Below are 25,183 nucleotides of genomic sequence, written 5' to 3' on the forward strand. Positions count from 1 at the left end.
TTAGTCTTTGCCTTGGAAGCTGAAGTCGGCTTGATATATAACTGTTTAGGTCTGAAAACACCCTCAGAAGCCAATGCCTGCTCAGTGGCTCCGGACACATCTGAGGGAATAGTTTCCGAAGGTCCAATACCTTGAGTATCCAGAGGCTTAGTTGTCTCCATGTGGGAGTCGGAAGCGGCCTGTGGCTCTGAGGTAGCGGGTGTTAGGGGCTGTGAAAGTGCCTCACTGAGAACCGGCGACTGGCCTAGCGGAGGCTTCATCGTCGGTTTTGGACCTCGGATGCCTGTCCTTTTCTTTTTCCTTGTGCTTTTTATGAACTCTGGTCATCGGCTGTTCCGACAGCATTATATAATTAAACCTTCAGCCAAAGTAATGAAATACAAAATCGTAAGAACGCTTAAAAGTGCGTTGGTTAAATCTAGCACAAAACCGACAACTAGCAACGTCGTGGTCAGGGCCTAGGCAAGGAATACAGTAAGAATGAAAATCCTTATGAGGTATTTGCTTCCCACAAGAAATACGATTGTTAACTTTTTCTAACATCGGTCTGGAGCAAGAAAAAAGTTTCCCCAACGGGGTACTTAGCTTTATTGAAGACTTCGGATCTGAAAATCAATTTAAAAAATCTCAGGAGTCGGCCGACCGGCACTTGCGAACTGCTTTTGCTTCGGGCACCGCATGGCAAGAAAGACTGAAGAAAATAGCTTCAGCTGCATCTTATATACCCCTGGTGCACTTAAGTCAGGGAAGAGGCGAAAGCAACCAACGCCGGATCAGGACTTTGGAATTCAGGCCGACTGCGGGTAGCCTGCCAGCAGGATAACCCAAGTGTAATGACTGCAACAGTGAAACATGATGAACAGCGAAAATTCCAGGAGTCGGCCGACCGGTACTTGCGAACTGCTTCTGCTTCGGGCACCGCACGGCAAGAAAGACTGATGTAATGGCGTCGGCTGCATGCTTTATACCCCTGACTACCTGATGTCATGGAAGATGAGACAGCAACCGATGCAGGACCCAAAACTTTGTTAATCAGGCCAACTGAGGGCTACTGCAAGCAGATAACCCAAATGTGATGACTGCAACAGTGAAACACGAAGAACATCTGCTGGATCCACCAGTGAAGTTCCTTCTTGAGACAAGGTAGAAGTGGAAAGACAAACTCTAGAGGAAGTGCATGTTGAAGCCAAACTCTCCTTAGGAACCACTGAAACTTTCTCATGTGGAGTTTGGCCAGAGGGAGCATACGGCTGGTGGATGCCATGAAACCCAGAACTCTCAGAAACTCCCTGGCTGTAGTGAAGGCCAGAGGAAGAAGGGTCTGAAAGAAGGAAATGAGAGTAAATGCCTTGGGAGGAGGAAGGGATGTCAGCAAAGGCACTGTCTGAATCCTGCAACCCAGAAAAAACATGATCCTGAGAAGGAATTAGAGAAGACTTTTTGAAATTTATAGTGAACCCCAGGCTCCGAAGAAGGGTAATGGAAAAATGAAGATTCTGCAACAGGATCTCTGGAGAATATGACTTGAATCAGCAGGTCATCCGTAAAGAAATACTTGGATTACCCTGAAGCCTGCAAAAAGCATTTAGTGAATACCCTTGGGGCAGTAGAAAGGCCAAAGAGCAAAGCAGAGAACTGAAAATGCCAGGAAGCAACAAAGATATGCAAAAACTTCCTGAAAAGGGGATGGATCAGAATATGGAGATAAGTATCCTTGAGACCCAGAGGCACCATATAAGACTGAGGAAGCAAGAGGGAACAAAGTCTGAAGGGACAACATTCAAAAAGTAGGCACCTTCAGAAAAGTCTTAAGATGAGAGAGGTCTAGAACAGGCCTCTAAATACCATCTTTTCTTGGTACTGGAAACATCCTGGAGTAAAGCCCCTTACCCTTTGAGACACAAGCACCTCTTGAATAGTACTCTGAGTCAAAAGATCTCGAAGCACCTCTGAGAAAAAGGAGAGTTGTTCCCAAGGAAGCTGAGCAATGCCCATAAAAGGGGGAAGGGATTTCCACACCATGAAACACCCCTGGCGAATAATGGACAAAATCCAAGAATCTTGAGTAATCTGAAGCCAAACAGGGGGAGGGGGGACAGAAAGGCAAAGAGAAAGAGGAACGCGTCTGGGAAGAGATGGATAGTCAGTCAGACAGCAGCTGATTTATCTGGAAAGGAAGATTTCTGCTAAGGCTACTTAGACTTCAGGGACTCGGGAGGAGTCTGCTTGCCACCCTTTTTCTTAGGAGGAGGGTGAGTGACTGCCTGCAAACAAAGGCAGGCTTACTGGAGTAGTTTCTCTGAAATTTAGAAACAGGAGAGGCAAACACATGTTTGAGTTCCTGTAAAGCCTTCCCCTTATCCTGAAGGGGGCTTAAACAGAAGCAGCTTCCCCAAACAAGTGTTTATTATCAAGAGGGACATCCATCAACTTAGCCTTGATATCATCAGGTAATGGTTGATGCCGAAGCCAAGAATACCTTCTCATCAGTGAACCAAAAGCAGCAGTCCTAGAAGATGCATCTGCTGCATCACAACTACACTTGATGGCAAGGAATGACAAACCACCTGTAAGGAAGTCCATTACAGAAAAAGAGCAGAAGTTTTACCCTCAGAGTCTGGAAGGTCAGAAATAACCTGACAAGCATGAGAATAGGCAGCCAACACATACCTGGACATATGGGTCTGACACGTAGCCCTAAAAGCCAAGGTAGCCAAGGTGTAAAACTTCTTACCTAGCCTTTCCATTGTTCTGCTGTCTTTATCAGAAGGCAGTAACTTGGATGAAGGAATCAACTGAAAGGACTAGTCAAAGGCTAAAGACACTACTGAGGGATCAGCACCAGGACAATTGTACAAAAAGTTACAGTCCTCAGGCACCCTATAAAACCTATCAGGTTTCTTGGGAGTAGGGGGTAGAAAATCAGGGGCTTTATAGGCATTGGAAAATGCTTCCAACAAAGCAGACAAAACAAAAGGAATACCAGAAGGTTTAAGAGATTCCACCTGCAGCAACTCTTAGTACCTCTTACGGATCTCAGAGACCTGAGCACAATCCCATTTAAAAAATTCCATCAACCTGGAGACTGTCCCCCAAAAAAAATGTCTTCAAAGGGAGTATCAGGAAAAGTAGATTCCTCTTCCTCTGACCCACAGTCCAAAGGAAAAGGAAAAGGAATTTGAGAAGAGTAAGCAAGGGATTCCTCATCAGACTCCAACTCCTCCTCAGAGGAATCCTGTTCACTGGGTCTTTTATGTGGAGTGGAGGACCAAGGAGGGGCTGGAACTGAGACCCTTTTAGGAGGTTTCAATGCCATCAAAGCCTGGAACAAACCATGAGTTTTGGGCTGCCACTCACTATTATGTGGATCCTAGGGGCAGGAGAACATGTTTAGTTTTATTTTTTTCTTTCATTGGGTCATCTGCCCTGTAAAACTTGGAAGGCACTGACCCATGACGGCATTCAACCTTCTTCCTTAACTAAAATCTGAGGAACACCCCTAGGCCCCTCAGAAATAATCAACAGTGGTTCCCCCCTGAACATCTGAAATGGACGTCTGCAAAGACTCATCGGACGTGCTGAAAGTTGGATCCCCACTGGCCTCCAAGCCAGTTGCGACAGATGAATCCGACAACAAAGCCAGGCGAATCTCTGGGTTCTCATTCACCTCTGAAGAACATCTGGCAGCAGCTGGACAGCAGAAGATTCCAGTCTAGGTTTCTTAACCTTCTTCCCTGACGGCTGACCCTCGAGCTGGGAAGTTCCTTCAATAGGATCCTTAGCGAGATGCACAAGTCGTAGATTCTCCACATACAACACTAAGGAAGAAAGCCTACTACGCAGAGTCTTCGGTACAAAAGCCTGACAAATGGAGCAGGCCGTACAGTCATGTGCGGTCCCAAGGCAAAATAAACATTGCTCGTATCAGTCTTTATAGGGAAGCTGTCGCCCACACTGGCATTTACCCTTCCTGGATAACATGAAACTCCAGAAGCAACCAAAAGAGAAGGAAAAGCAAAATCCCAACAGGGCACTTATCTGTAATGGCTTAGAAACGAGCAACAGGATGTAGGTGTTCAGACTGATGATCGAGTGATGCAGTCAGACTGGTGGCAAAGAATTTCTGAGGACAGTACATCCTGACATCACCTTTATGCCCTACACTACGTGAGCAGCATATGTGTGACATATGTCATACCTTAAAGCAACTTAAGGCTTTTGTATACTGGCCGGACGTCCAGCTACCCTAAGCAAAGAATCCCAGATATAAGGAATACTGCAACACATGAATGGAAAGACATCTGCTGTTCTCTAATTAAATGATTCTGACCTTAATATAAAAAGAATACTGTCTGCTCCAAAAAAGTATAAGTAATCTGTCAAAAACAAAGGCACTCTTGTTGTTTGCTCACCTGCTCCCTCTTAAACAAGGGGCACTAAACTTTATCACTCAGGTAGCCTTTCACACTGTACTCGCTAAGTGATTTTCATTATACTCTCCAAAAGGCATGGCCAGTGACTCAGTAGTAACCTCGGCCTTTTGGGTCAGGCTTTGTCATTGGAGTGGGACTCACCCCTCCGGCCTTCAACAGCTTTCTCCGGAATTCCTCAGTTGGATTGTTGAAAGTGAGCTTTTCACAGCGCAGGTGGTTTACAGGCGGGTGGCCTTCAAGGTGCAGGAATAAGTCATAATCAAAACGGACTTTCTTAGGTTCTTCCTAAGGGGAGAGACAAGGGACAAAAAAAACAAAACAATGGTACAAATTAGTTACAAATAAAAACAGCTCAGATTACAGTTCACTTTTCTTTTAAAAAGAGAGAGGGAGAAAATGAATGTGAGTGTGCACATCAGTGATTGAGAGAGGGATCATATATGACAGTACTACAGAAATTCAACATAATGTTAACAAACTGTAATGTTTCGGATTAAACTGTTACATTTACAAGACAAAATTACTTACACATCAAGAGCACCAGGCAGCACTTACCGAATTATCTGCATTCCACAATAACACTATAACCACTTCCACATTAAATACCAGTAAACTCCATAATAAAGTAACCTTGTCTCTATCCTTCCACTCAGTATTAAAAACACAGCACAGCAGACTCCAGTTCACTGTAAGACATACAACAGTCAAGCCTGAAAAACTTAAAGACTTCTTTGAGTCATTCCTAACCAAACTTCACAGAACCCCTGAAGGAGATGCATCCCTGATAGTTGAAAGCTGCCAGCTGCAAAGCCTAATTTTATAAAGTGTGGTATGACTACAGCTACCTAGCACAAAAATAGTTTGTGTTGTATAAATGTAAGTATGTACACTCTTTCAGTCCTCACCTCTTTGGATAACCTACCTGCAGGTAGCCCCACAGTTGGTTGAATGTCTGCAGCATTACCCTCCCCTAGTACTTCAGCTGAAGCCCTCCCATCCAGACATGATCACATTGGAAGTTATAGAGAGTACATCAGCCAATGCCATCTTCAGATCTTTCTTGACCTAAATCGATAGTCTGGGGGACAGCCCCAGCATCACAGCCAGGTGGAACACCCACTATTGGCTGAAGTCTACTCCAAAGGACCTAATCACATTTTTTTGTAGGAAAAGAACAGCAAAGGAAAAATGACAGCCTGTTAGAGCAGCAAGGAGGAAGATATGACCCAAGGAAACCATGGGATGCTCCAGACTGCAGGGAAAGTGGTATATTCAGAATATTTTAAACATGGGTTATTACCTAGGCCTATAATGGTCTGCAGACTGATCATTCAAGCTATGAATCAAAGCATCTAGGCTGGCATGTATGAGGGTTCCCTTACTGTGGGATAGTGGATCCACCACCACCAGTGGCAGCACAAAATCTATCCTCCTGGACATTCCAATCAGGGGAAAAAAAATCAATGATGCTTGTGCCAAAGGAAGCTTCCAAAAGTATCATTAGTTGGCTCCTACTCCCTTAGCTTCTTAATCACCTCGGGAGTAGGGGGATGAGAGGGAAGAGACCTGATCATTTTAAGAAAGTACCAACTGCCCAACAATCTTTATATGGTTCCGATTCACAACTTCTTGAGCTGTCTTGTTGCTTGAGCTGTAAAACAAGTCCATCTTTTGGAGACAATGCTAGTGTACCAACTAAAGGAAAATATATGCGAGTAACATACATTTGTGTGGGTGTTCCCTCGACAATCTTAACTGCACTGCTATTAAATTCAGATTAGATAAAATGTAGATGGTCTTTAGGGTCATCTGGGATTACAGTTCTCTCTCACACAGTCAATGAAAACCTGTGCAAGGAATATGATCAGGTTTCTTACTTGCCTATTAATACACCAAATTAAACTGCTGTCTGCTGCTACCTGCAAGACGCCCTTCTTCCTGACTGGCTTGAAGGCCATGATTGGTTGTAGCAAGACAATCATCGCTTCACATTTATGTGCTTATTTCATTAGGTTGTATCCCATAGGCCTTGGACTTTAAGGTTCTGACAGTACATTTCCAAGGCTGTGTCGGAAGGATCTGTTCGAGTCAGATTGTGGGATGCCTGGATGAAGATTCTATCTCATCTTGATGAACCACCACTCCAGTTTGTGAAATATTCAAGGCATGACAGGAATTCTTCAAGGAACTGAGTGATTGTTCTAGTGATAGCCAAGATCCATTTGGAGCCTTCTCATGTACATCTTTATAAGGGCTACCAGCAGAATAGTAGAAGTCATGCACCACAGTGCCCTCAACCATTCTCTAGTTGAAATCTTCTCTGCCATGTTGTACAAGTATTTTTTTAACATCTTTACTAACAATAAAATGTTTAAAAGGTACAGTAAGTACACATACAGAAATACAAAAGTAAACAAAGCATACATTTCCCTTGCTGTTTTCATGGCCTACAATGGTTTCATTTTTAACAATTTTCATGTACTCCAACACTGCATAAATTGCTGAAGTCCTGCATTCTCAAACCACTCCTACTCCTCTTCCTCCTGAACATTATATTGTTTAAGTACTGCACCAAGTATTCCGTCTTTTTTTTGGGGGGGGTGTCTTCTGGCAGCTGTAGTCCAGTAGCTCCCTGGGACTAGCACCCCTTTGGAAGGGATAAGAAATGACCTGGTAATGCTGAAGGAAAACCAGGGACTTTGGGAACACTCCATGTTGAAATGGAAGGCCCAGTACACCACCACTTGAGACACAGCTTAAAGGAGGCAGTTATCTAGATCAGGGTAGATGTAAATCTGGAGCACTTCTCCCTGGGCCTCCACTGAAAACTGGCTTGTTCCAAGTCGGACTTTTCCGGTAAATTAATGTTAAATAAATAAATAAAACATATGCCCTTTGTTCTGCAGTAAGATATTAGTAGAGTCAGGCACCTTGTGAAATCCCTGGGTGCTGTGGCCACTCCAAACTGCAAGGAAGTAAACTGATAGAGGGCATAAGTGCCTTTGGTCCTTGTGAATTGGAATGTGTAGACTGATATACCTGACAACCAAAGTGATCAGGGTCTGAGAAAACAGGAGTGGCAACAATGCCTGTATTGCCAAACATCTGAATTTAGAGAGTTTGAGAAGTATCAAGCTTTAAGTTCCAAGATGGGTATCCATGGTCCTTCCTTCCTGAGCACAAGGAAAAGTCTGAAGTAGAACCACAACGATTTGCTCCTCTCTGGAATCAGGTTATATGGCTACTAGTAGAAATTCCTGGACAACAGGAGGACTTAAACGCACTTGGTCTTTAGACAAAGAATGGTATCAATTTTGGTTTCATTATCCACTGTAGTCTGTAGCCTTGATAAATGATTTGTAACACCTAGCTGTCCTCTATGATAGTCTCCCAGTGGATAAGGTACTGAATTACCTCTCTGTCATTGTTAAAACTGGAGTGAGGGTGCGGATGAGGATGCGGCATGTGGGCAAATGAGTGGGAGTACAAAGGACCACACAGTTATGGCTGCTCCCTAATGGTCGAACTTTAGTCCTCCAAGCTTTCCCTTGTGGTCTCCCTGCACTTTTTTTAATATATAAACCCATGTCTCGTTTTCCCTGTCTGAGACAGTAAGGACTGGGTTTTGAGGAGTAGCTCCTATCATAGTTGGTCATCAGGGAGAGAGAAAGCTGCGTGAAAGAGTTTACACTTTTGTTCCTTTCCTCTATTTTCCTGAACAATTACTTATTTGTTTTTGTTTGTTTGTTAACTGGTATAGAGCACTGAATCACATGGACCAGGATACAGTGGGCAAACGGAAACTGAAGGCATCAAACTCTGGACCACAGGAAGTAGCTCATAACCTTAACCCTCTGCACTAACTGCCAGACTTCACTAATTGGGTTCCCAAAAAAGCAGTTCTTTGCCTACATCTGTACTCTGGCATCACCTGGCAGGGTCAAAGCCTCAGCCAAGCTTGACTTCTATGACTGGCCCTTCAGCTGCCATGATGGATGCAGAGTCTTCAGCATCCTATCCGCACTTGAGTATTTTGTCACCTAACAGTATGGATGAACTTCAGAACTCTGCCCTCAGGTCACCATCAGACCTCTCCCTAATCTTATCTGATGAAACAGGAGAGCAATCTGGTACTTGGTCACATCTACCTGAAAATGTATGGTCCTGAAGACCAGAAGTGGCATCTGTGTATACCTTCTTGTAAAAATAGTCTAGCACTGTTTTTCCTGTTATTTGGGACAGTACTGGGAGAGGAACCAATTTGGATCTATTCACGTGATCCACAGGTATACTGGAGGGAAGCTCACTGTATTCCAGGATCCTTCAGGACTTGTTCTGCTTCTTAGGGGCAGGAGACGGTCTGTCTGGTTCCTCAGAGACTGCAAGAAAACCAACCTATAGAGCTCACACAAGAGGAACAGCCATGGGTTTACTGGCATCCAAACTCAAAAGAGAACATTGGAGGATGAGGACAAACTAGATTAAGTTATTCTAGACTAACAGTACCAGACCCAAAGCTTCTCATCTATGCAGCTTTACAGAGAATGTTGCCTCTATTACAGGGATTAGGGGTAAACCTCTGACAGACTGCACAGTCTATGTCACCATGTTCTGAACCTAGGCAACACACAATGCCTGTAGAAGACTTTGTGGAATCTGACTACCATATGAACATTTAACCTTCTTATGCCCTGATATCCCTAAGCACAGTTAAGAATAAAGCTACCATGACATCAATTACCACAAAAATAACAACTGAGGAAATCTCCAATAGGATACTTGCCTGCTCTGAGCTCTGCAGAAACCTGAACCCTACCACACCATGGACACATGAGACTAACACATATAGGTTCCTAGATTAGTAACTAGGCTAGCTGCCTTTGTGGGCCATTTTAAGCCTAGCCAATTACCCCACGTGATAATCAAACCCTGCAATTTGTGTCTGCAAGGTAAACACCTTAACGATTATGCTGCAAAGTATGGTGAAAATGTAGGCAGATGTCCGTCTTGTATTGGGGATTGCCCTGACTTCCATGACAGACCAATGTCTGACACATTTGCATGGGGAAGAATACAGAGGTCTGAAAGTCAAGCTGGATGTCTGGCCTAATGCAGCTGAAATAGCAGAAGTCAGGACTACTGCAACAGTTATCTAAATGAAGAACACATGTCTCACACTGCCTCCAAGGTCTTAGTTTTACTCAATTTTCTGTAAAATGTGACGATCTAATAAATCTGTTAAACAATAATAAAATACAGTAACATTATCATTGTTATTGTCATGCGGTGTACACATCTGTTCTCTTTTAACAATTTTCATTCACTCCAAAAATAAACAAATTGCTAAACTCTTGCCTTCCCTTAAACCTCACTTCTCCTCCTGAATGTTATTCTGCAAGCATTGTTACCTGAAGTTCTAATGCAACTTGCTCCTTTTCATTTTTAAAGATCTACCGCCAGTTCTTTTTATCTCCTTTACAATATTCAATATTCCAGTTACAGATGGTTTAGAGTTTGATTTCCATTTTATACTACTTTCTTTTCTGGCAGTCACAACCTTAAATTTAGTAAGGCCTTACTATTATTTTTAGGCTAGTCAGATCCTGCATCCAGCTCACAAGAGTCATTTACTTAGTTACAGCTGACAAAGTACTCCTGTGAATTTTTGAAATCAGCTATCTCATTACATTTCCGAAAACATGTCCGCAATTACTGATTACATTCCCAAAAACATGTCCGCAATTACTGCCCTCCTTCGCAACACACCTCCAGAATTGCTATTGACCCACACTTTACCAGTACAGCCTTTGTTTTATCTTTACTTATTCAGCCCTCATTAGGCCAGTCATTGAATATAATGCCCCCTTTGTCATACATCTGTCCAGACTTGTGCAACAACTGGAATGTGCATACAACTAACATACTAAAATATACTTTGTACTCTACAGACTTCAAAGAGGAGACCCGTGTCTGGCTATAAATCTTCTGACTCACTACTGATTGACTTGCTAATGTTCAGTAAATCTAACGGTATCAGAAATACTCTGTCTAGGTATTTAAACCTCTTCGGCAACATCAACTGAATGTTTTGGAGGGACAGGTATGTCTTGCAGAGGACACTGCTGCTCTATTACAGACTCACCATCCGCATAAAATAAAGTTCATCCCTGTCCATACTCAACCGCAAATTAGATGTAAGAATGGGAAACAGAAAATTTACCAGAAGACTGTCTCCTCTACTACTAATGGACAGAGGCAGCACCGAAGTGCTTTATCCCATGCATGGGTCCCCACAAATTATCTGTGGCATGATCCCAGTTATTCTCATATAGGAGTAATATATAATTATCCACCAGGGGATGGGCAAGACCCGTCTATAACTAAATGGGATAGATTAACTTGAGAACAAAAAGAGAATTTGGCTAGGTTTAAAATGGCCCGCAAAGGCCTATGAACCTATTTATTTTATATCCTGAAAATATTTATAAACCATCTCAAAATGTTCCACAACACCAAAATGTCTCTTTCCTGGATTTATCAAGTACAAAACATAGTCTGCAAATATGCCTAACCTGTTTTAATTCCCATACCATTAGTATACTTGAATTTTACCAATGCTCATATTCAAAAATGAATATAAGGAGAACACTCCTGCCTGGTCACTCTATTCAACCATACCTTGTCTGAGAGAAACCCTCACGCTGTAACTCTTCCCTACACGCCTTCATGTTGTGTTATGTCTTCCGTTTTTTCCCGGTTAGGGGTCGCCACAGAGGAACTCCAGTCCGCTAATGATTGGCAGTTGATTTTTATGTGCTGAGTTGCCAGCCCTAACACACAACCTTCAACGAAGGTACACCCAGTCACGCATGTCTCGACGCAGAAGATGCTCTAGCTGAGAGTCGAACCGGTCAGCGTCTTACTGTGAGGTGACAACGCTACCGCAGCACCACCACCACGGATCCCTACATGCCTTCATACATCCTCCTAATTAAATAATTAGGAGGATGTATGAAGGCCCCACATGCCTTCATACATCCTCCTAATTAATCCTCTTATTCTATCAAGGAACACAAATGCTACCACTGCCCTACACAAAACTGCAGCAGACTATCAAACGTTTTCTCTGCATTAAGCTCCTACTAATAATATCAGCATTTGTTTTCCTCCTCTCCATAAAACAAAATTGATCTATATTTATCAATTTTTAATATCTTTGTACTAGCTGAGAGAATGTCAAACACTTCATGTTTTAAAACTGAAATTGGTTTACACGAACATTATCTGAAGGATCTTTACCCTCCTCAAGCAATAAAGCCACCACAACCATTTTCCAAGGTGCTGGTACTTCACCTCCTATTAAAATATTTTTTTTATCAGTTTATTCCCACCAACCTTTCACACAAATATCATCTGTTTCTAGAAGTCTGTGATGATTTTATAAGACAAAAGTGCTTAAAGAAACCTTTATACAACTTCCAAAGCACTAACATTTAGCCGTAAGAAAAACGTGCATTGCTATCTTTATAACTGGATTAAATTGTGCACTATTTTGCTTGCATCTGCAGACTGACTCTCTCCAGTAAAGCAGTTGGTAATGACGAAAAAAGTACAGTTGTGTACACTTACCACAAATGTAAATGTTCGAGTGTATTCATTGTTGTAGTCCTGACTTGTGAGATTTCCTGCTGTGGAAGCCCTTGGTCAGCCTGACTACCAGAGTAAAAATCTCGCTGCTCCCAAGACTGTCGGACACCCTACCCTGACATCAGTACTCTTTGGTATAAAGGCAGCCAGCCGCCATGACATCAGTTTTTTTCTTGCCCTTTAGAAGTTGGGATCCCAAAGGATGAAGCATAATTAAAGGTAGAAAAGGGGCCTGCAGGTTAACCACCAGGGGGTCCTCTTGTTATTGAAAGAGAATAGAAGCAGACTACTACTGTAGGCAAACTGGGGAAGGAGGTAGGGAAAGAAGACTGCAACAGTGAACACACTCAAACATCTACATTTATGGCAAGTGTATACAACTGCACTGTTCTTTGCATTTCAGTGTTGCAATCCTGACTTTTGGGATGATTCCCAAAGCTGAGATGAAGGTGGAAGGACAATTATGGGGAAGAGAGGATGCCCTGCAAGATGGCAGTGGTACATCCAACTCTAGACTTGGACAAGGCAGATAAGTGACCATGTTTGGTAAAGGTATGCACAGATGACCAGGTAGCAACTTCCAAAATGTCATTGGTAGACACTCCTTTCAAGAAGGCAGCAGAAGTAGAAGTGGCCCTAGAAGAGTGAATCCTTACAGTTTCAGGAGGCTTTTTGCCATGGTGACTAACAAAAGGAAATACAGTGGGAGATCCACTTGGAGAGAGTCTGTTTGGAGACTGGTTTCCCTCCAAAACCAATGTCAAAGTACACAAAGAGTTGGTCACATTTCCTGTAAGATTTATTACTGTCAAGATAATAGCGAAGCTGTCTGTGCACATCCAATGAGTTAAGGATTCTCTCCCCTCTGTTCTGAGGCTTTGGGAAGAAGGTGGGCAAGTGTACGGCTTGATACAAGGATGTGTCTGTGACCACCTTGGGCATAAAGGACAGATTACTCCTAAGTGATGCTCTGGCTGGGTGGAATATAAGAAATGGTTCCACTGCCATGAGAGGTTGTAACTCAGACACCCTTCTAGCTGAGGTGATAAGTAGTAAAATGGCAGTCTTCAGGTTGATAGTTTTAAATCAGCAGATGCTACCATTTCAAAGAGGGGAGCATCAACAAAACTGAGGTCCCATGGAGATGTGAATAGTCTCCTGGGAGGTCTAATGTGGACCACTCCCCCAAGGAATTATTTCATCACGGGGTGGGAAAAGATAGGAGGAAGGAAGTCCAGTTGTGTACACTTACCATAAATGTAGATGTTTGAGTGTATTCACTGATGCAGTCATCACATTTGGGTTATCAGCTTGCAGTAGCCCTCAGTCAGCCTGATTATCAAAGTCTTGGGTTCTGTGTCGGATGCTGTCTCATCTTCCATGACGTCAGGTAGTCAGGGGTATAAAGCATGCAGCCGACACCCATTACATCAGTTTTTCTGGCCCCAGATGTCAGGTGCCCCCATAATGGGAAGCAATTATATACAAGGTTACACCTCCAACAAAAAAGCAAATACACCAAAAACCTTTAAGCATAGCAAACAAGAATAGATGTATAGTCAATAGAAGTCAGGGGGTTGGAGGGAGGGTAACAAGGATTGCAGAAGTGAATACACTCGAACATCTACATTTATGGTAAGTGTACACAACTGTACTATGTTCTTCGTGTTTCACTGCTGCAGACATCACATTTGGGTAGATTCCCAAAGCTAAGGATGGGAGGAGGTAATTAGATAGCATTAGGACCAGCTATAAGGCCCTGCAAGACTGCAGTGACAAAGCCAGCTCTGGATTTCGAAAAATTGGTACGTGGTAATGCTTGGTGAAGGTACGTACAGAACTCCAGGTAGCAGCTTCTAGGATGTCCCTGGTAGGGACACCTCTGAGAAAGGCTGTAGAGGTAGATGCAGCCCTGGCAGAATGTGGTCTTAACCCCTGTGGGGTAGGTTTTCCATGGTGCCTATAGCAGAAATGAATGCAGTGGCCTATCCACTTAGAAATGGTTTGCTTTGAAATGGCCTTCCCCCTCTGCCCCTGCAGCAAATGCAACCAGCAGCTGTTCAGATTTCCTGAGCGGTCCTGTCCAAGTAAAATCTAAGTTGTCTGTGCACGTCCAAGGAGTGCAGTATTCGTTCCCCTATGTTCTGTGGATTAGAAAAGAAGGTTGGCAAATGAATGGACTGATTAACGGCCACACTGGATACCACCTTGGGCATGAAGGAGGGACTGGTCCTGAGGGGCACCCTGTTCGCATGAAAAATGATGAAAGGCTCCACTGCCATGACAGCCTGCAATTCAGACACACTTCTTGCTGAAGTGATGAGTAGAAGGAAGGCTGTTTTCTAAGAAAGGAATTTCAACTCTGCATTTGCAGCTGGCTCAAAGGAAGGTAAAGGAATCTTTTCCAGTACAAAGTTAAGGTCCCAGGCTGGAGTAGGGGCTCTCCTGGGCGGCCTTAAGTTTTTGGCCCCTCTCAGGAACTGCTTCAGCAGTGGATGAGAGAAGAGGGGTGGTTCTGTATTGTAATGACCTGAAATGGCTGAGGCATGCATTTTGAAGGAGGAAAAGAAAAGCCCCTTGTGAAGCATCTCAGTTATGTATTGAAGAATCTGAGGTAAATTGGGCACAGCTGTGCCCATCCCCTGAGTTTGGCTCCAGGAACATAATCTTTTCCATTTTTCAGCATATGATTTTCAGTACTAGGCCACCTTCCCTCCAGAATGACATCTATCACTTGCTTACTGAGGGATGGTAACGGAGAGATCAGGTAATTAACCAGGCTGCCAGGCTCAGGGTTTGAAGCTGTGGATGCAGAATCTGGCCCTCCTGCTGGGACAACAGGGCAGGAGTTTGAGGCAGGTGGCATGGTGCCAGCAGTGACACACTGCACAAGAGGGGGGTACCAGTGTTGGCAAAGCCAGTCTGGTGCAACTAGTATGGTCCTTGGTTTGTCCTGTTTGATCTTTAGTAGTACCTTGGAGAGGAGAGGCAGAGGGGGAAAGGCATAAACTGTTTTTCCAGGTGAAGGACAGAGCATCCACTTTCCAAGCTTGTTTGTAGGGAGTCCTTGCACAAAATTTTCCCAATTGATAGTTTGTTGTCAGTCTTTACCACTAATGGCCCTGGAAGAATGTGGTCCTTGAAGGCTGTCAGAGCATTCTGTACAGTTAACATTTCTTTATGATTGATGTGAAGGTGCATTTGAATTGGGTTCCATTTGCCCTCAATGCACTTCCCTGCCAGGTGCACCCTCCTTGCATAGTCTGATGCGTCTGTTGTTAGGGTTTGGGCGGCTGGGGGTTGTGTGAATGGTAGTCCCTTGTTTTGGTGGCAGGCCTCTATTGTGTAGGCAAGGAATGATAGGAATCATTGCTTCTAGATCCTGAGAATGTTGACACCATAGGCATTTTAGATACCATTGTAGTTTCCTCATATGACGTCTTGCATATGGAATTAGGAGAATGCAGGAGGCCATGAACTCCAAGGCTTGTAGTATTTGCCTTGCAGATAGCATGGTTTTTGTGGCCACCTGTTTGAAGTAGGTTGTCAAGTGAATTTGTTTCTCTGGCGTGAGGAAAGCCATCAGGGAAGTTGTATTCAAGCTTGCTCTCAGGAATATAATTTGTTGACAGGGTACCATGTGGGATTTCTTTTCATCTATGGTGTACCCCAGACAAGTTAGCACCCTTTGTATAAAAGCCAGATGATTCAAAAGTATGTCCTGGTTTTCTGCCTGAATTAGACTATCGTCCAGGTATGGGTATATTTGAATATTTCTTTGTCTGCAAAATGCAATAACTGGAGCTAGGCACCTTGTGAATACCGTGGGCGCAGTAGATAAGCCAAAGGGCAGTGCAGAGAACTGAGTGCGTGTAGCCTGCTTTGAAGTGTAGGTATCTTCTGTAAGATTCCCTGATTGGGATGTGCAGGTATGCTTCCTTTAAAACTAGTGTTGCCAACCAGGCATCTTTGCTTAGCATAGGAAGCAACTGGTGAAGAGTCAGCATCTTGAATTTTGGAATAACCAAAAAGGTGCTTAGAGTAGACAGGTCCAGGACAGGACACCATGAATTGTCTTTTCTGGGTACCAGGAAAAATCTTGAGTAGAAACATTGTCCCTTTTCCTCTTCTGGTACCAAATGAATAGCCCCTTTGCTTAAGAGAGAGAGTACTTGCTTTTGGGCCACTGTCCACTGATTCTGAGGTAGATCCGGCCAACTACTTGGAGTTGGTAATGTGCAGAAGTGAAATATGTATCCTTGGGACACTATATTTAAAACCCAATTGTCCAGGGTAATGAGTCACCAGTTCTTTGCATGAAGTGCAATCTTTCCCCCCAAGGGGGAAGTCAGTTGAGAAGTGCTTGGAAGTTTTAAAAAGAAGTCATTGAGTCAGTATACCATAGGGGGGAGTTTTATTACTCGCAGATTTGGAAGTGGAGGCCTCCCACTGCTTAGTCCTGTGCGTCCCCTGGGACTGAAGCCTGGATGTTCTGCTGGATCTGGGTTTGGACTGAAGTTCTGGAAGAGGCAGGAAAGGACCAATTCTTAGAAGGCCAATGCCTACTAAGTCTTGGAGGTTGTACTTGTAAAAAATCATTAACAGTTTGCATAGATTTAGCTTTTTCCTCCATCATTTTACGAACTTCTTCTGCCTTGTTGCCAAACAGGCGGTCCTGATTTAAGGGAGCATCCAGTAATTTTGATTTAAAATGATTTGGCAAGGATTGCTCCTTAAGCCAAGCATGCCTTCTAAATACAGACCCAGTTACCACTACCCTGCAAGATGCCTCTAATGAATCAAAACTACATTGCAATGTATGTTTAGCAACTTGTTCAGCAGAATGCATTAAATCCTGTAAATCCTTATTTTCGGCACTATCAGGAATCAACATCATTTTCTGTTTAAGCAATCCAACAATATGCTGCTGCTGATACTTTAACATATGAGACTGGCATTTCAAGGCCCTAATGGCTAAAGTTGCAGAAGTGTATACCTTCTTACCCCATCTATCCAGCGCCCTGGAGTCTCTATCAGAGGGGGTAAGATTTTTGGCATAAGTCGCTTTAATGCCCTTGGGTCCCTGTGAAACGGATTCAGAATCCGCAGTAGGATTTTTGAAAAGAAACTTGTGAGAGTCAGGAACCCTGTAATATCTATCAGGTTTTCTGGAAGCAGGAGGTACAGAGTCAGGGGCCATGCTAGATTCCGAAAAGGCATCATCAACAATGTCCAGTACAGGAGGTATAGCTAAAGGCCTGTGCTGGGGCAGGAGTAAGAAATCCCTAAGCCTCTTTTTAGAATCAGAGAAATTGCGACTTTCCCAACAAAAATGCTCCCTGAGAGTATGCAAGGTTTCACCAAAAGAGAAATCCTCTGGGGGGGCAGACGGAATACAGGCCTCAGCATCAGAATCCTCACAGGTAGATAAGGGTAAATCCTGGTCACCAGAGGAAAAGTACAGTTGTGTACACTTACCATAAATGTAGATGTTCGAGTGTATTCACTTTTGCAGTCATTACATTTGGGTAATCTGTTGGCAGGTTGCCCTCAGTCGGCCTGATTAACAAAGTCTTGGGTCCTGCGTTGGTTGCTGTCCCTTCTTCCATGACTTCAGGGGTATATAAAAAGTACAGTTTTGTACCTACCATAAATGTAGATGTCCGATAGGAATGCATCTGCAGTCCTTACAAATGGGTTGTCCTGTCGTCAGGCAGCCCTTCGGTCGGCCGGATTCCAAAGTCTGGGTCTGGCTTCGGCTGGTGTCGCACTTCACCCGACGTCATTGCTGCAGTTACTCGGGTATAAAGGCATCAGCCGACACCATTTTCCTCAGTGTTTCTTGCCCCAGATGCCAGGTGCCCTCTAGGAAGGCTAAATTTTGATAAATGCCAATGGTTCAAAATATTAGAGAGCAAACAAAAAATAAGCATGTATGTACATATATACAAACAAATACACCATAATAGATTCCCCCAGCTAGCTATAAGAGGGGCAAATACCCTAGGAGTACCACAGAGGGGAAGGAGGGTGGGTAATCCTGACTGCAGATGCATTCCTATCGGACATCTACATTTATGGTAGGTACAAAACTGTACTATGTCCTTCAAGGATGCATCTGCAGTCCTTACAAATGGGTAGAATACCATAGCCAAACTGGGGGAGGAGGAAAGACAGAATTATGGTGTAGTTAAGATCCCTTGCAAAACAGCAGTGGCGAAACCTGCTCGGGATCTAGAGTATAAAGGTAAATTATAATGCTTGGCAAATGTATGCACGGAGCTCCAAGTAGCAGCCTCTAAAATGTCTTTGGTAGCCACTCCTCGTAGAAAAGCTGTGGTAGTGGCTGTAGCTCTTGTAGAGTGAGGCCTGATGTTTTCTTGAGTTTTCTTTCCATGGTAGGAGTAACAAAATCTAATGCAATTTCCTATCCACTTAGATATTGTCTGTTTTGTAATTGCTTTCCCTTCCATTCCTGCTGCATATGCTACCAGTAGCTGGTCAGTTTTTCTATTGCTTTTGGTCCTGTCCAGGTAGTAGCGTAATTGTCTGTGTACATCCAAGGTATGCAACAGTCTTTCTCCCCTGTTCTGTGGATTGGGGAAGAATGTAGGTAGGTGGATAGCCTGATTTAAAGATACTCTGGAGACCACCTTAGGCATAAAAGTAGGATTTGTTCTCATGGACACTCTATCTTGATTGTACTGCCATTAATGCCTGTAGCTCAGAAACCCTTCTTGCTGAAGTGATTGCCAGCAGGAAAGCAGTTTTCCATGATAAGTATTGCAATTCTGCTGTTGCTGCTGGTTCGAAAGGAGGTAGTGTCAATTTTTCTAGCGCAAAATTCAAGTCCCATGCAGGTAATGGTGGCTTCCTAGGAGGTTTTACATTTTTAATTCCTCTCAGAAACTGCCTGAGCAGAGGATGTGAGAAAACTGGAGGATCCAAGTCGTATTCTGTTGAAATAGCTGAGGCATGAATCTTATTGGAAGAGTAGGACAGGCCTTTGTGGAATAGCTCTGCCAAGTATTCCAGGATGTTGGCTATGTTTACCAGTGACACATCTTCCCCTTTAGCAGTACTCCAAATGAGATATATTTTCCATTTTGCTGAATAGGTTTTCCTTGTTGAAGGTCTGCGAGCTTCCAAGATAATGTCCTTAACCCTTTGGGATAAATTTGGGTTAATTTGTCTTATGCAATGTTCCAGGCAGTCAGCTGCAGAGTTTTCAGGTTTGGATGCAGGGTGTTGTAATTGTTCTGAGTTAACAGCAAGGGAACTAGGGGTAAGGGCCATATCTGTTCCCGAGACATGCTCCTCAGTAATGGGTACCAATGTTGCCTTGGCCAATCTGGAGCTATCAGAATGATTCTTGGACGGTCCTCTTTGATCTTCAATAGCACCTTGTGCATCAAAGGAAGTGGTGGGAATGCATATGCTGACAGATTTTTCCAACTGAAGGATAGGGAGTCCACCTTCCATGCCAGTGGGTGGTACGTCCTGGTGCAGAATTTCTTTAATTGGTGATTGAGTGGGGATGCAAATAAGTCTATTTCTGGGAGACCCCATTTTCTTGTAACGGTTTTGAAGATGTCCGGATGCAGCATCCATTCGTGGGCATCCGTGGGCATCCGTGGTAGTCCTGCTTAATATGTCTGCTAGAGTGTTTTCTTTTCCTGGTACAAAGATTGCTTGTAACTGAATGTTGTAACTCAGGGCCACATTCCAGAGGTCCAGGGCCATCCGGCATAGAGGGTACGAATGTGTGCCTCCCTGCTTGTTGATGTACCACATAACTGTGGTGTTGTCTGTCCTTATCATCAATTGGCCTTGTCGAAGGAATGGTTTGAAAGTCTGAATTGCCAGTTTTACTGCCAGCATTTCCTTTAGGTTTATGTGTAGGTGCAGCTGCTCTTGAGTCCATAAACCCTGTATGCATTTGTTCATTATGTGGGCCCCCCAACCGAGGTCTGAGGCGTCCGTTGTGATGGTTTGGCTTGGTTGAGTGCTGTGGAAGGGCAATCCTTCGTTTGATTGACAGGCCTGAGCCCACCATTGGAATTCTTGCTTCAGGCATGGAATTATTGGAATTTGAGTTTCTAGGCTGTGCTTGTGCTGAGGCCATAAATTCCTTAGGTACCACTGTAGCTTTCTCATATGCAGTCTGGCATGTGGGACCAATATTATGCAGGATGCCATGAAGCCCAATGCTTGTAGGACTTTTCTTGCTGTTAGATGGTTTTGTTTTGTTAATGCCAAGAAGTAGAGAGGGAGTTGCTCCTGTTTTTCTACGGTTAGGAATGCCATTTGTTTGGATGTGTCCAGCTCCGCACCCAAAAAGGTTATCTTTTGGGATGGTATCAGCCTTGACTTTTTTATATTGACTGTATATCCCAGGGCTTGTAGAAGGTAAATGACTCTTTTCAAGTCTTCTGCTAGCTTGTTTTTGTTGTCCGCTTGTATCAGGCAGTCATCCAGGTAAGGGTAGATTTGGATCCCCTGAAGCCTGCAATGAGCGATTACTGATGCCAGGCATTTCGTGAACACTCTGGGTGCAGTAGATAAGCCAAAGGGCAATGCTGAGAATTGATAATGCTCTGATCCTGCAAGAAATCTGAGGTATCTTCTGCAATTTGGTCGTATGGGGACGTGCAGGTATGCCTCCTTGAGATCTAGAGTTACCAGCCAAGACTCTTTGCCCAGCATGGGAAGAAGCTGCTGTAGGGTCAGCATTTTGAATTTTGGAACAATGAGGAATGTGTTTAAAGCGGACAGATCGAGAATAGGTCTCCGTTTGCCTTCCTTCCTTGGTACTAGGAAGAGTCTGGAGTAAAAGCCCTTTCCTTGCTCCATATGTGGTACCTTTTCCACAGCTCTCATCTTTAACAATTGATTTACTTGTTGTAGAGCTTCTGCCTTTTGATTTGGAGGTAGGTTTGGCATTCCTCTCTTCCCTGGTAGAGTATGGAAATGAAACCTGTAACCTTGGTCTATTGTCTGCAAAATCCACTTGTCCCTTGTGATGTAATGCCAGTTCTTCGAAAATAAAGCTAGCTTCCCGCCTAAGGGTGCTTCTAGTTGTTCCCTGGTAGGCGGTGCCAGAGCCAAGTCACTGTGATTGTCCTGTAGTAGTGGTGGTGGCTGTGTCTGTGCATCGCTGGTTGTTACCCTGCCACTGGCGTCCCCTGTAGGCACCCCTGGATTGGCTTCTGCCTCTTGAACGCCTATTCCTGCCTCTCTGTGCTTTGGAGGAGTCTGGAAAGGACCAATTCTTGGAGGGCCAATTCCTGCTAAACCTTGGAGGTTGGACCTGTAAGAAATCTTTCACTGTTTGGACAGATTTTGCCTTCTCCTCCATCTTCTTCAGCACCTGTTGTGCAGGAGAGCCAAACAAATTGATCTTGTCCATGGGAGCATCTAATAGTTTTGATTTGACATGGTCCGGTAAGGCCTGCTCTTTTAACCATGCATGCCTTCTGATAACTGTGCCAGTCATGGCTGATCTAAAGGAAGCCTCCAGTGCATCATAGCCGCATTTTAAAGAATGGTTACTAACTTGCTGAATGTTATGTACCATTTCCTGAACATATTTCTTGTCTAAAGGTTCATCAGAGGACAGTTTTTTGGTTAACTGGTCTAGCCTAAATTCTTGATACTGGATCATATGAAATTGATAGTTCAAGGCCCTAGCTGACAGAGTAGCAGAAGTGTAAACTTTTTTACCCCATCTCTCTAAGGACCTGGATTCCCTTTCAGAAGGGAGGGGATTTTTGGCAGAGGTAGATGCTACAGCCTTAGGCCCCTGGGAGATAGTCTCGGGATCTGCAAAAAGTACAGTTTTGTACCTACCATAAATGTAGATGTTCGAAGATCCACATTGCTGCAGTCCTAACACTTGGGTAGTCCGCTGTCCTCGGTCGGCCCGAATATCAAAGTATTAGGCTGACGTCGGTCAAGGCGCTTAAGACTGACATCAGGACGTCAGGGTATAAATGCGCATGACCGACGTCATATCCTCAGTCTTTTCTTGCCCCAGATGTCAGAAGACCCTAAAAAAGAAAGGTCAAAACCAAAAGACAGCAAAAAACAACCAACCACCCTTGCACTAATCATATGTACAATAAATACAATATCTACAATATTTACAACCCAAACCACACAACCTCTAACTACAGAGGGAAGGAGGAGGGTAAATTGGACTGCAGCAATGTGGATCTTCGAACATCTACATTTATGGTAGGTACAAAACTGTACTATGTTCTTCATCTCACATTGCTGCAGTCCTAACACTTGGGTAGATTCCCAAAGCAGAGGTAAGGGAGGATGGCAAAACTATAAAGCAGTAGGAGCTGCCAAAATGCCCTGTAAAATTGCAGTGGCAAAACCAGCCCTAGATTTAGAGTAAAGTGGAAGGTGGTAATGCTTAGAGAAAGTATGCACTGAACTCCAAGTAGCTGCCTCCAAAATATCTTTAGTTGCCACCCCCCTTAAAAAAGCTGTAGAAGTGGCAGTAGCCCTAGTGGAATGAGGCCTAATCCCAGCTGGAATCTCCTTACCATGATGGGAATAACAGAAAGCAATACAAAACCCAATCCACTTAGAAATAGTTTGTTTTGACACAGGCTTGCCCTGAGAACCCAAAGCAAATGAAACAAATAACTGCTGAGACTGCCTGAACCCTTTAGTTCTGCTCAAATAATATCGTAACTGCCTGTGTACATCCAAAGTGTGCAAAATCTTTTCCCCTTTATTTTGGGGGTTTGCATAAAAAGTAGGCAAATGAATAGTTTGGTTTAAAGCCACACTAGAAACCACTTTAGGCATAAAGGAAGGATTAGTGCAAAGATACCCTATCCTTATGGAAAATTAAGAAAGGCTCAACTGCCATAAGGGCCTGTAATTCAGAAACCCTTCTCGCAGAGGTAATGGCCAACAAAAAAGCAGTCTTCCATGATAAATATTTCAACTCAGCAGTAGCTGCAGGCTCAAAAGGTTGTAGAGTGAGTTTCTCCAACACAAAATTGAGATCCCAAGCAGGAGTAGGAGCTCTACGTGGGGGTCTTATATTCTTTGCCCCTCTAAGGAATTGCTTAAACAAAGGATGAGAAAACAATGGTGGGTCACAATCATAGTGAGCAGAAATTGCTGCAGCATGAACCTTAATAGAAGAGAAGGACAACCCTTTGTCCAGTAACTCAGTAAGATATTGAAGAGCCACACTCAAATTAGGCTTAGAAACATCAAATTCCTTTGCTGTACTCCAAAATAAAAATCTCTTCCATTTATCTGCGTACACTTTCCTTGTACTAGGCCTTCTGGCCTCCAAAATAACATTCAAAACTTGCTGTGGCAGCTGAGACCCTCCAGGGTTTAAAACAGAATATGCCAGGCTGTTAGGTGAAGAGAGTGAAGTTTGACATTGAGTAAATGACTGTTCTCCTGAGACAGCAGGTGTGGAATTGAAGGCAAAGGCCATGGAGGCTCCGTGCACCAGACTTCTCAGTAATGGGTACCAGTGCTGTCGAGGCCAATCTGGAGCTATTAAAATCATCTTTGGCTTGTCCTGTCTGACCTTTAGGAGTACCTTTGGGAGGAGAGGCAGAGGTGGAAAGGCATACACATGAAGATTGCTCCAATTGAAAGAAAGAGCATCCACTTTCCAAGCTGTGGGATGAAACCTTTTTGTGCAAAACTTTGGCAGCTGGTAGTTTAGTGGAGAAGCGAACAGATATATGTCTGGAGTTCCCCATGACACTGTCAATTTCTGAAATACATGAGGATCCAATTTCCACTCGTGGGGATCCATAATCCGTCTGCTCAACACATCTGCTAAGGAGTTCTGTGCTCCCGGCAGAAACCTTGCCTGAAGATTTAGCTGTAGACTGAAAGCAGTCTCCCACAAAATCATTGCTTGTCTGCATAGAGGATAAGAATGTGTTCCCCCTTGCTTGTTGATGTACCACATGACAGTTGTGTTGTCTGTTTGAATCAACACCTGCCCTGGAAGAAGTAAATCCTTGAAAGCCATTAATGCAAATTGGACTGCTAACATCTCCTTCAAGTTGATATGTAGATGTTGTAGTCTGGCAGGCCACGTGTCTTGTATCCACTTTCCATTTAGATGAGCTCCCCAAGCTTTGTCTGAGGCATCTGTCGTTAGAATCTGACTCGCCTCTGGCCGGGTCACAGAGAGTCCCTTGTTTAGGTAACATTCCTGAGCCCACCACAAAAATTCCTTTTGAATGCAAGGTATTATCTGAATGACAGTGTCCAAATCTTGGCAGTGCTGTGTCCATACATTTTTGAGATACCATTGTAGCTTCCTCATATGCAGTTTGGCATTGGGAAGCACCAGAATACAAGATGCCATGAACCCCAAGGCTTGAAGGACTGTCCTTGCAGTCAGCCTGGACTGATGAGACAATTGATGGAAGTAAAAGGAAAGATTCTTTTGTTTGTCCGGGGTCAAAAAGGCCATCTGGGATGCTGTATTCAGTCTCACACCCAGAAAGCACATGTCCTGAGAGGGTACTAGACTGGACTTTATTTCGTTCACAGAATACCCCAGGCATCTTAGCACTGCTATCACATATTGCAAATGATGAAGAAGTTCGTCCCTCCCTTGAGCCAGAATCAGGCAATCGTCCAAATAAGGATAGATCTGAATTCCTTTTAGCCTGAAGAAAGCTATTACTGGAGCCAGAACCTTCGTGAACACTCTGGGCAGTAGATAAGCCAAAGGGCAATGCAGAGAACTGATAATGAGAAGTCCCAGCCCGGAAACGCAGATACTTCCTGCAACTTAGCCTGATAGGAACATGAAGGTAAGCCTCCTTGAGATCCAGAGTCACCATCCAGTGATCTTTGCCCAGCAGAGGTAAAAGCTGTTGTAACGTCAACATTTTGAACTTGGGAATGTCCAGATAAGTGTTGAGGATAGATAAATCCAAAATTGGTCTCCACGTGTTCCCCTTCTTTGGTACTAGGAACAGGCGAGAATAAAATCCTAGGCCCACTTCTGGCAGAGGGACCGGCTGTATGGCCCCTATTTGAAGCAGCAGAGAAATTTGTTTGTGAGCCTCTATTCTTTGCTGAGGAGGAAC

The 25,183-nt window shown here is 43.8% G+C and overlaps 1 protein-coding gene across 3 annotated transcripts in view; it reads right to left on the bottom strand.

Moving 5' to 3' along the window:
- MLLT3 (MLLT3 super elongation complex subunit) overlaps window positions 1–25,183 on the bottom strand; it is a 1,902,592-nt gene that overhangs the window by 1,101,205 nt on the left and 776,204 nt on the right. For all 3 annotated transcript variants that reach the window (XM_044061325.1, XM_044061324.1, XM_044061326.1), the window contains exon 4: window positions 4,575–4,718. In XM_044061325.1, coding sequence (XP_043917260.1) covers window positions 4,575–4,718 — 144 coding nt within the window. The remainder of the gene's footprint in view (window positions 1–4,574; window positions 4,719–25,183) is intronic.

The sequence above is a fragment of the Protopterus annectens genome, chromosome 2.part0 (assembly GCF_019279795.1).
Source record: "Protopterus annectens isolate FY-2018-M chromosome 2.part0, PAN1.0, whole genome shotgun sequence".
NCBI classification, from domain to species: domain Eukaryota; kingdom Metazoa; phylum Chordata; order Ceratodontiformes; family Protopteridae; genus Protopterus; species Protopterus annectens.